General features: G+C 38.0%; 3 protein-coding genes across 4 annotated transcripts in view; 2 read left to right on the top strand and 1 right to left on the bottom strand.

Annotated features, from left to right (window-relative positions):
• LOC111448815 (integrin-linked protein kinase 1-like) overlaps positions 1-3,587 on the top strand; it is an 8,689-nt gene extending 5,102 nt beyond the window's left edge. The window contains exons 7-13 of one of the 2 annotated variants that reach the window (XM_023088581.1): positions 83-145; positions 470-594; positions 1,216-1,301; positions 2,445-2,566; positions 2,747-2,858; positions 2,963-3,061; positions 3,368-3,587. In XM_023088581.1, the coding sequence (XP_022944349.1) occupies positions 83-145; positions 470-594; positions 1,216-1,301; positions 2,445-2,566; positions 2,747-2,858; positions 2,963-3,061 (607 nt within the window). In that variant the 3' untranslated portion in view covers positions 3,368-3,587. Of the gene's footprint in view, positions 1-82; positions 146-469; positions 595-1,215; positions 1,302-2,444; positions 2,567-2,746; positions 2,859-2,962; positions 3,062-3,332 lie in introns of both variants that reach the window. The other variant, XM_023088580.1, reaches the window with a different exon arrangement.
• A 964-nt stretch (positions 3,588-4,551) lies between these two features.
• LOC111448809 (elongation factor 2) lies at positions 4,552-8,578 on the top strand. Its single transcript, XM_023088572.1, has 4 exons — positions 4,552-4,707; positions 5,135-5,186; positions 5,261-5,348; positions 5,902-8,578. Exons 2-4 carry the CDS (start codon positions 5,184-5,186, stop codon positions 8,340-8,342), a joined length of 2,532 nt encoding a protein of 843 aa, XP_022944340.1. The 5' UTR covers positions 4,552-4,707; positions 5,135-5,183; the 3' UTR covers positions 8,343-8,578.
• A 477-nt stretch (positions 8,579-9,055) lies between these two features.
• LOC111448816 (HVA22-like protein f) lies at positions 9,056-10,298 on the bottom strand. The gene is made up of 5 exons (XM_023088582.1): positions 10,142-10,298; positions 9,996-10,022; positions 9,778-9,900; positions 9,421-9,667; positions 9,056-9,332 (listed from the first exon to the last, which is right to left on the bottom strand). Exons 1-5 carry the CDS (start codon positions 10,186-10,188, stop codon positions 9,306-9,308), a joined length of 471 nt encoding a protein of 156 aa, XP_022944350.1. The 5' UTR covers positions 10,189-10,298; the 3' UTR covers positions 9,056-9,305.
• Positions 10,299-11,350: the final 1,052 nt, after the last annotated feature.

The following is an 11,350-nucleotide window of genomic DNA, read 5'->3' as shown; positions in this document are numbered from 1 at the left end:
CCCCCCCCCCCCCCCCCAAAAAAAAAAAAGAAAAGAAAAAGAAGCTATAATCTTACTAACATAATTCTAATATATTTTGCAGGGGAATGAATTATTTGCATGAGCATAAACCTGAAGCAATAATCCATCGTGATCTTGAACCTTCGTATGTTTTTATCTTTTCTCCCTTACCATTTTATCTTTAGAGATGGTTATATGAAAAAAAAGATTGTGAAATGGCTAGAGTAGATCAATTCAAGTGCCAATGTATAGTTGAGCTCGGTTTCTTGAAGGTGATGGTTTAGACTGTAGGACTATAATTAACTGAAATCAATATATTGAAGAGCCTAGTATTATTTCCATGGTGCACTTGAAGAGTTAGGCTAAGTTATCAAATGCTAAAGAATAATATGGCATGAGATGTAAGTTATCAATTGCTAAACAATTTGAACTTTGAAGGTTGCTTATTTGTTTATGAGTAAGACAACAGAAACATACTGCGGGATGATTCTGGGCACCTGAAAGTTGCAGACTTTGGAGTTAGCAAACTTCTAAAATTTTCTAATAGAGTTAAAGAAGACAGACCTGTGGCTGTGACATGTCAGGAGACTTCATGTATGTTTATACTTTGACTGAAAGTAGTTTTCTTTCCTTTCTCTTTTTCTCCTCGATATGTTTTCAGAGGGACCATGTTGAATGTTATAACATATGTATTGTGCTGATCGTGGCTTCGATTAAAATATGGATGTTGTTATTGATATTGGGAATTCAATTTTACAGATTTATCAATATCGATGAATCTTTCTGTAAATAAAAAAATTATAAAGAAAATGGAATTAATAATCAAGTTGTTTTTAGTTCCAAACTAAGCTATAGATGTTGTTATTTAGTATTTATATTGACATTGGGATAAGTAGATGCTATTTTTTTTATGGGTAATTATAAAAGATATTAGAGATGTTGATTAATTCTCAATATCAATGTCAGACCTTTTGGTCTACGAATATTTCACTCCTTGTATGGTAACTACTTTGGACCCATCCACTACACTGCTTTGTGATACGCATGTCTAATTTCTAAGAAGATCATGCTTAATTTCGGTCCAAGCCTTAGTTGCAACAATCCTTTCACTTTACTAAAAGAAAGTATAGAATGAAGATCCCTTATGAAGTTGTCATGTATTGTGTGTATATTCTCTGTACCCATTTATGGAAGTTGCTGGTTTCTCTTGTACAGGGAAATATGCTGCACCTGAGGTTTATAAAAATGAAGAATATGATACGAAAGTGGATGTGTTTTCATTTGCTTTGATATTGCAAGAGGTGAAATCTCTCTAAATGATCATTCTTCTGTGTGTTGCAATGTCCAACTTGTTGTGTCTAGCTCATGCTTTTCTTGGCTATGACATTTTTTTTTTGTTTCGTACTGGTACATGTTGTCATGCATTGTCAATTATCCTCAGCTGAATTATACTTGTACATAGGTACTTTTGTATTGTTTTTGCTCAAATATAGTTGGCAAATATGTGTGCCTTCAATGCTCACTGAGGAAAATAATTGCTATTGCTGCAAGGCAATGAATTTCAGTATAAATATCCCATGCATGTCTAGTTGTTAAATTGTACTTTTCTGAAGCCACTTCTCACACAGTTAATAACTTCCAGTTGATTGATGAAGGGTTCTCCAAGCTCAGTTTATAGATGAAGATATGCATTTTTTAAGATCATTTATTGGCTTGTTCTTTTTTAAATAAGATGTTTGTAATTTAAAAGTGGACTTTGATTTAGGATAAGTGAACCAGTTATTTCAAAAGCTCATAACCAATAGTATTGAGTCCAGTCTTCTTTAAAACCAAGCTCGAGAGTCTATTCTAGTCCAATCTGTTGAGCCCATTTATTTGGAGGCATTCCTAATAAACCCGATTTGGCTGCCCAATAAACTATCATAAAACCTCCAAGGGGAGGTGCCATGTTTGGAAGAAGTAACTGCCAAGGAAGACACTCTCACTTCATCAACTAGGAGAGGCCACATGAAACCAACACTTAAATTCACGACTTATTCAACAAGTTCTGATATCTGTTTCTGGACCTTGATGCTTCTTCTTTGATTGTCGCTTTTCCTTTTCCATGTAGGAAAAATAACAACTATCATAAAACTTCCAACTGTCATGACACCCTCTTCAGCTCGTGAGAAGAGAACTACTTTTTTTCCACCCCCACACCCTCATATGTAAATTGAATTAGGGGGATAGCTATGCCAGTCAGTATGCTTTATTGGGAGAATTTTTATCCATCAACTTGAGGCTGTAGCAATTTTTCCTTTCAATTGAGTTACTGAAGTATATATATATATGGGTCCTTTGTTGAATATTCACTAAATTGTAGGCTTTGGATTCATAATTCGTCGTTAATATTGGTCCAGATATGCTCTTGTTAATAACATGTAATATTTTATGGATTAATGTAGATGATAGAAGGCAATCCACCTTTTTCAACAAAGCCAGAAAATGAAGTACCCAAAGCTTATGTAGCTAATGAACGGCCACCATTTACGGCTCCACCTAAGCGTTATCGGCATGGAATACAGGAGTAAAGTCCTTTTCATTTTCATGCTATGTGCATGCCAACTAGTTATTGGCTATCATATTTTCTTTTGTTTGCAAGTCATTTCGTAGTTGGAATATTTTTATGTTTAGTTTGGCTCATTACAAAGCATGATAAACTTCTGTCAAGTCAGTTCATCTTATTCCTGCACTTTCTTGTCTACAGACTAATCCAGGAATGTTGGGATGAGAAGCCACATAAAAGACCCACGTTTCGGCAAATAATCGAAAGGTTGGAGGATATTAACACTAAACTTATGCAAACAAGAAGCTTGAAGGTGCACAAGCTCTCTCTGTGTCAATCAATCATACTAACAGCCATTTTGCTTCTCATCATTTGAAATGTAACCATAGCCATTTTTGTCACATTAATTGTTTACAGGTGAATCCATTCTGCAATTGTTTCCGGAACCTGAAAGCCTTATTTACAAGTGAAAGGACCAATCCAGGCAGCAGATCTTCTTACTCGGAAGCCAAATGAGTTAGTATTCCTCGAGATTTTCGGTCTTTTCCTTCTTTCTCTTCCATACACGTCGTGATGTTTTGTTACTGGAAAGAATGTCTAAAGCATCATCTTGTGCACATCTTTGGCTTATTCTGCCTTGGAAACATTGCTCAAACATGTTTTGCTTGTTCTGTGCCTTGACTCTGGTGTCTTTCCAATATCTCTACCTATTTCATCAATTGGATCACCCTTGTCAGTGTTACTTGTTTCAGTTGAAGCTCTTTTCTTTCTTTAATTTTCTCCATAGCATCCACAGAGAAGAAATATCCTTCATCTTTGTAGTTGATGTAATGACGCCCCATGAAGACCTGCTACCTTGCTAAACAAGATTATGAGAGCAGCAGCTCATCTTGGCACGAAGCTCGGCAATTATGGGGCCAAAATCTTGCTGGGGAAATCATCGTATTGGCGTATTAACCTGATACCTATTTTGGCTTGTGACGTTCTAAAAAGTAACTATTTTGGTCATTAATATAATAATATTATACAAGGTTTCAGAATATATGTGCATCGTATACATGCTTATGCCTATACGAAGCTTGCATATCAATTGTCAAAAGCAAATTACAGGTGTGGGTTGCTTTTCAAATTAGAGACTGAAATGAAAAATAACTTGAAAATTATGAATCAAACTTGATTTAAACCGTGTTATTAAAAATTGTGATACCACTTGTCACAATCGCACTTTTGATAGCAGCGGACTTATAATTGTGCGGCACTCACTTTCCAATGACAAGTGATCTTAACCAATTCGTTCTTGCGTCGCCTATGACAAGGTCTCTGGACTCGTTTTAAGAGAAGGTTTTAGAAAACGAGGGCAGAAAGATTTACGAAAGAGACATTATATAAGCAAGCAAGAGAGTAACAACAACGGCTCAGTATATAACCTTGGAAGGAAGAGAGTAATAACAACGACTCATAGTATATAACCTTAGAAGCAAGAGAGTAACAACAACGGCTCACAGTCACAGTATATAACCTTGGAAGCAAGAGAGTAACAACAACGGCTCACAGTGTATATAACATTGGAAGCAAGAAAGTAACAACAACGCTCACAATATATAACCATTGGAAGCAAGAAAGTAACAACAACGCTCACAGTATATAACCCAAGAAAGTAACAACAACACTCACAATATATAAACCATTGGAAGCAAGAAAGTAACAACAACGCTCACAGTATATAACCATGGGTAGGGGTAGGGGATATGACATTTAAAGATTTATTAGACATAGAATTGAATACGGACTTAATTGATGCTTAATTAAATTTAGATATTTATTAGACATAAAGGGCACCATTTTGCAAATAATGGTCAAAATAAGACCAAATGACAAATACGCTACATGTGCAAAAAAAGGAAAAGAAAAAGTGAAGGAGGTTACTTTTGCAATTTTCAGTTAGAGGACTTGGTGGCCCAGCCCAATCGCAAACCCTAGATGGCGCTAAGAGGAAATGCTTCTTTGATACCGCATATTCGGCGTCGCTATCACTTCCCACCACCTCTTATTCCTTCTCTCACTCCCGCTGTTTCGGCGCCTGTACTATTCTTTTGTGGAGGCTCAAAGAGACAGTCTCTTCCTTTGCTCTCCCGTCATCGTCTCTCAGACTCTTCTTTCTTGTGAGCACACACTCTCTCTCTCTCTCTCTCTCTCAGCTGAATTTATTTGCAATTGTATCTGTGTTCGTGTTCGTTCACTCGCGCTCTTTCTGTAGGTTTGGTGCTAATGAGATCTGTTTGCTCACTTGTTTATATTCGATGAATTCGTTCGAGATCTGTTTTGGTTGTTAGTAGTATTCGATGGATTGAGTAATTGAAAGAATTGTTTCGATGCGTAATTAGAGTAGTTTCGTTCAGCTTATGGTTATTTTTTTTTTAATGTTAGAATAATGAGATTTAAGCTGGAGAGTTTGCTACGCTATATCTTGAGATTTTCTCTTTTGATATTATGTTGAAGATAATAGTTAAATTTGTTTTCACTGTTTGACCTGATTATTTCTGATTATTTAATATTTTAACAGTACTATACATTTTTTTTCTCCCACAGTTAATAATCTCTTATCCGCGGACGTCGTGAATTTTGAAGACTTGTCAAGATGGTCAGTATGCTTACTCTTGATGATATGCAACGTACTTTTTCACTTTAATAATCTGTAATCTTCTATGTGTTCAGGTGAAGTTTACAGCCGAGGAGCTTCGTCGGATTATGGACTATAAACACAACATTCGTAATATGTCTGTTATTGCTCACGTCGATCATGGTAAGATATTCTAATTGAACTATTTTTTAGGCTTTTCAAATGTGAATTTAGAGAACGATGTAAAAATTTCTGCTGGACATTAAATATAAAGTTACGCACCCAATTTTTGTTTCCTTAGAGATACTTCTAGCGCGTGCACAGACCTATTGGAACCGGTACTTTTGCTGATCTATTGACACCTTTTTTTTTTTTGAAAGAAATAGTAGGATATTTAAAGATAAGGAAACTCATGCAGACTAATAATTTATTTACAATATTTTTGTTGCGACTCTCTCATGGTGTAAATTTTATTATCCTATGCTCAACCGTTATATTCTCACTGATCTCTACAAAACTAGGAAGAGTTTTGTTTGGCTTTCTTCTCCTCTTTTGTAATTTCATACCATGTTTCCTAGGAAAACTATTGATAGGCTTACTATTTTCTCATTGATATGAAGTATGAGCATTGAAATTGAAAAGGAAGTTTTAAGAGCATGGCGAACTAATTAGAAATTGTTACTATACATCCTTTTTAGCCCTTATTTTATCTCCCCACCTTTTTTTTGCATTTCAGGGAAGTCCACTCTTACAGATTCTCTTGTGGCTGCTGCCGGTATCATTGCTCAAGAAGTTGCTGGTGATGTTCGGATGACAGATACCCGACAAGATGAGGCAGAACGGGGTATCACCATCAAGTCGACTGGAATCTCTCTCTACTATGAAATGTCTGATGATTCATTGAAGAGTTATAAGGGAGAGAGGAATGGAAATGAGTACCTTATCAATCTTATCGATTCACCTGGGCACGTCGACTTCTCGTCTGAGGTTACAGCTGCTCTACGTATTACCGATGGTGCCCTTGTGGTGGTGGATTGTGTTGAAGGTGTTTGTGTCCAAACGGAGACAGTGCTTCGTCAGGCATTGGGAGAGAGGATTCGACCTGTGTTGACTGTTAACAAGATGGACAGGTGCTTCCTTGAGCTTCAAGTAGATGGCGAAGAGGCTTACCAGACCTTCCAGAGAGTTATTGAGAATGCTAATGTGATCATGGCTACATATGAGGATCCACTTCTTGGTGATGTGCAAGTGTACCCTGAGAAGGGAACAGTTGCTTTCTCTGCTGGTCTGCACGGTTGGGCTTTCACCCTGACCAACTTTGCAAAGATGTACGCCTCTAAATTTGGAGTGGATGAGTCAAAAATGATGGAGAGGCTTTGGGGCGAGAACTTCTTCGACCCTGCCACCAAGAAATGGACCAGCAAGAACACTGGATCTGCAACGTGCAAGCGTGGATTTGTTCAGTTCTGCTATGAACCTATCAAGCAGATTATTGCTACGTGCATGAATGACCAGAAGGACAAGCTATGGCCTATGTTGCAGAAGCTTGGAGTTGTCATGAAATCTGAAGAGAAGGATCTGATGGGTAAAGCATTGATGAAGCGAGTGATGCAAACATGGCTCCCAGCAAGCAGTGCTCTCTTGGAAATGATGATCTTTCATCTCCCTTCCCCGGCCACGGCCCAGAAGTATCGTGTTGAGAACTTGTATGAAGGTCCACTAGATGATGCTTATGCTAGTGCCATCAGAAATTGTGACCCTGAGGGACCTCTTATGCTTTATGTATCAAAGATGATTCCTGCATCGGACAAGGGCAGGTTCTTTGCCTTCGGTCGTGTCTTCTCTGGGAAGGTTTCAACTGGTTTGAAAGTTAGAATCATGGGTCCAAACTATGTCCCTGGAGAGAAGAAAGACTTGTATGTGAAGAGTGTCCAGAGAACTGTCATTTGGATGGGAAAGAAGCAAGAAACAGTGGAGGATGTGCCTTGTGGTAATACGGTTGCCATGGTTGGGTTGGATCAATTTATCACCAAGAATGCTACTCTGACAAATGAGAAGGAAGTAGATGCTCATCCAATTCGAGCCATGAAATTTTCTGTATCTCCTGTGGTGCGTGTGGCTGTTCAGTGCAAGGTGGCATCTGATCTTCCCAAGCTTGTGGAAGGCCTCAAACGTCTGGCGAAGTCTGACCCTATGGTTGTGTGTTCCATGGAGGAATCTGGTGAGCATATTGTGGCTGGGGCTGGAGAACTACATCTTGAGATCTGTCTGAAGGATTTGCAAGACGACTTCATGGGTGGAGCTGAGATCATAAAATCTGACCCTGTTGTCTCCTTCCGTGAAACTGTCCTTGAGAGGTCATGCCGCACAGTGATGAGCAAATCCCCCAACAAACACAATCGTCTATACATGGAAGCACGACCCATGGAGGAAGGATTGGCAGAGGCTATTGACGATGGTCGCATAGGCCCACGTGATGATCCTAAAATTCGGTCTAAAATTTTGGCGGAGGAGTTTGGTTGGGACAAGGATCTCGCGAAGAAGATTTGGTGCTTTGGTCCTGAGACTACTGGCCCCAACATGGTGGTTGATATGTGTAAGGGAGTTCAATACCTGAATGAAATCAAGGATTCCGTGGTGGCAGGTTTCCAGTGGGCGTCTAAAGAAGGTGCGTTGTCTGAAGAAAACATGAGAGGCATCTGTTTTGAAGTGTGTGATGTGGTTCTTCATGCTGATGCCATCCACAGAGGAGGTGGTCAAGTTATTCCCACAGCTAGGAGGGTAATTTACGCATCTCAGTTGACAGCCAAACCCAGACTTCTTGAGCCAGTGTACCTGGTGGAAATTCAGGCCCCGGAGCAAGCTTTGGGAGGTATTTACAGTGTTCTTAACCAGAAGCGTGGACATGTGTTCGAGGAAATGCAGAGGCCTGGTACACCTCTCTACAACATCAAGGCATATCTCCCTGTCATTGAGTCGTTCGGATTCTCGAGCACTCTGAGAGCTGCAACTTCTGGCCAGGCTTTCCCTCAGTGTGTGTTTGACCATTGGGACATGATGTCCTCAGATCCATTAGAAAGTGGCTCCCAAGCTGCACAGTTGGTTGCTGATATCCGTAAGAGGAAGGGATTGAAGGAACAGATGACCCCACTTTCCGAGTTCGAGGACAAGCTGTAGAACACTTGCCATCCTCTAACTGAGTTGTCTGCCCTGGCTTATTGGAAGTTTTTTTGCTTATTGATCTAAGAGACGCTGTTATTTTACTTTTTGATTGAGATTGAGGATTGTTTTTTTTTTTTTTTTTGTACGCACGCTAGAGGGAAGCATAAAACTTCACAGTGAAGACCAGTAGAATTGGTCTTTATCCCTGGTTTGGATATTTTTTGTTTAATGCTAGTAATATTTCATAAAAATGTATGTGGTAGCTTCTCTTAAAGTTGAACAATTTTGTGTCTTATCTTATCTGAAATTTTAACGGCGTAATCCATCTTTGATACGTCAATTGCTTACAGGTTTAAGCCATTCAGGTATTGTCACTTGAACCTTAAGGTGCTCAAAGTGTTGTCACTTCTATAAGAAGACGGAAAGGACTAATCCAAATTGCAGATCATCTTACTCCGCAAGCAAATGAGTAAGTCCTATTCGTTTAGAATCAATCTTTTATTTTTCATCTCTCTTTGGTATCGACTAAATGGGCTCTATACTTGCAGATCGCATATTTATGTTATGACTTTATCGAACAAATTGATTTGGGCTTGTTGTGCATACCACTTTTTTTTTCTGTTTTCCATGGATGAGATAGACTAGGCTGCCTCAAATGGTTTCCTCTTATCCTATCTGCTTCTTTATTTTAATTAGACCATCCTTTATTAACCTTGTGGGAAAAGGTATATAGGATTTACTTGTCTCAATTGATTTCCTGGAGTTTAGGAGAACATTATTGTTCGGTAGGAACTCGTTTTTTTACAGTTCCTTATCCACAGAAAAACCAAGCACCCTTGATTGTTTTCCCTCTTGTGCAGAATACACAATATACAAGCACACAACATGAAATCGTATTAGTAGAGCCCAACCATTACTCAAGCCTTGTAATATTAAATCATCCATTTTTCTTCAACTTCATCGTAGAAGGATTTCTTCTCAGTGTTTCTTTGCTTCTTTTTCAGCCTACAAAATCAAGTCTAACAGGATTAACATCATAGATATCTTTAAGTATTATAGCAACAAAATTTGAATATAAATAGAGGCAGCTTACAGCTTTGACAACTCGTTCAAATGCATCGGGTCCATATCTATCGATATAACGCTCCGCAGATTTCCTAGAATCCAGAGTCATCATCTGGAGAACCTTCTTTTGATTCTCTGGATAGTTCGGGTTCACATATCCCCCAATCTTAACATATTTCCTCACTATATTCTCGTAGATATAGGCTGCCCCATTGAAAATTGGTAGAACCAACCATACACAAGCCACGAGCTTAATGTATCCCCAAAGTGGAATCCTGCATGCCATCCCACAGCCTTTAAAATGTAGACTTGAAGAAGAAGAAGAAGAAGAAGAAGAAGAAGAGCCTCAAAGAATAGTTTTGTGTATTAAGGACTAGAATTATACCAAACCAGGATTCTCCAAAATGTTAGTTCGAAGAGGGTTATGAGGGAGTATATAACCCAATAACTCAACCATTGCCGGTCATCAAGACTTGAAGGACTCTCAATTGCTCTAATTGATGCATATCTGTTCATTCATATGCATTAACCTTTTATGAATCATCTCTTGCAGCCATGAAAAAGGACACAAGATTTAAATGCAAATGGGTTATGTGCACTTACAAAGGAAAAAGAAGCATCACGACAGGCCTGGATCAAGGAGAAGGCTAAATTTGTCAAGCAAGGTAATGATAAACAATGACATAAACAACAAGATATTTGGGTTTTGAAAGTTAAGAGAGACATTCCCCCATAAGATTAGTTTGTACCCAATTATTGTATACAAATGTTTAGCCATAGCTCCAAGAATACCCATCTCTGACGAACTAAATCTTTCTTGTGTCCAGCTGGCAAAACAAACTTTGGAGTATTTGTTCTTTCAAGATGATGAAAATGAAGGAAGAAGGTTGGGTTTATAGGGAAGTGCAATAATTCTGAAGCTGAATAATTAAGCAAGGTAAAGAATGTCTGTCTGTTCCAGCTGTTCTTTACCCGCACTCCAAGCAAAATCCACAAACTTCAAAGGAAGTCGATCAATGGATGGAATGAAACAAAAAGGTAGAAGAATATAAGGTCCTTTCCATGCTTTTCAACCATTCCAACTTGCATTTATAGCCAGAAAAGGTTTGTAGGTATATACCTTCCCTTTCTTCTCTTTCCTTTTTGCCTTCCGAGTCTGAATTTTGTTCCTTCCTCGACTTTATCTAGCTAAATCTTATAATTATAGCTACGTCGTACAGGTCATTACTACATCAAATTTTCATTCAATATCCTAAGTTTTGAAACATTAGAGTAATATTGTGATTTTTGAAGTAATAGAAGTACGATAATACATGATTATTTGATTCATTGCTTACTTAAATGTGTCCCAAGTTAATTGTGTTTTACTTTTACTTGTTTTTTCTTCAATATTCAATGTTCATATTGATGTTTGAATCCAGTAAAAGAATCTTCGAACTTTTATCTTTGTGAAATTACTGTGGTGAAGAATGCTTCTGCAATTGGGTCTCAGTGCATAAATAATGGGATGGCGATTGAAAAGGAATGGGCTTGGATAGCCAATCCAAAGATTCGATCTTGAGAAAGTAGGATGCGACATGTCGGTCTTGTCTCGCCATTCACTTCCTACCGGTTGCTTTGGAACATGGTCGACATGACCACGTGTCGGACTTCATTTATTAGCCGCAAAGTCCAAGTTTTTACAGCTTCGGTTACGAAACGACATGTCATTTCCCGTGTTTTTGGATTTGGTTAATCCAACTTAACCAACCCACTTGCTTTTGGATTTCTTTAATGGTAATAATTTTATAATTTGAAAATTTCAGTGTAATTGTGTATTTTGATGGTTAAATCTCTAGTATTTACTTCCTTTAGACAAATAAAATAAGATTAGTTATACAATTTCAAATTATGAAAACTATTTTTCAAATACTTTCACAAAAAAAAAAAAAAAAAAAAAAAAAAAAAAAAAAAAAAAA

The sequence above is a fragment of the Cucurbita moschata genome, unplaced genomic scaffold (assembly GCF_002738365.1).
Source record: "Cucurbita moschata cultivar Rifu unplaced genomic scaffold, Cmos_1.0 Cmo_Scf00010, whole genome shotgun sequence".
Taxonomy (NCBI): Eukaryota; Viridiplantae; Streptophyta; class Magnoliopsida; order Cucurbitales; family Cucurbitaceae; genus Cucurbita; species Cucurbita moschata.
The sequence above is the reverse complement of the archived record's forward strand: the minus strand, read 5'-3'. Positions and strand labels throughout refer to the sequence as shown.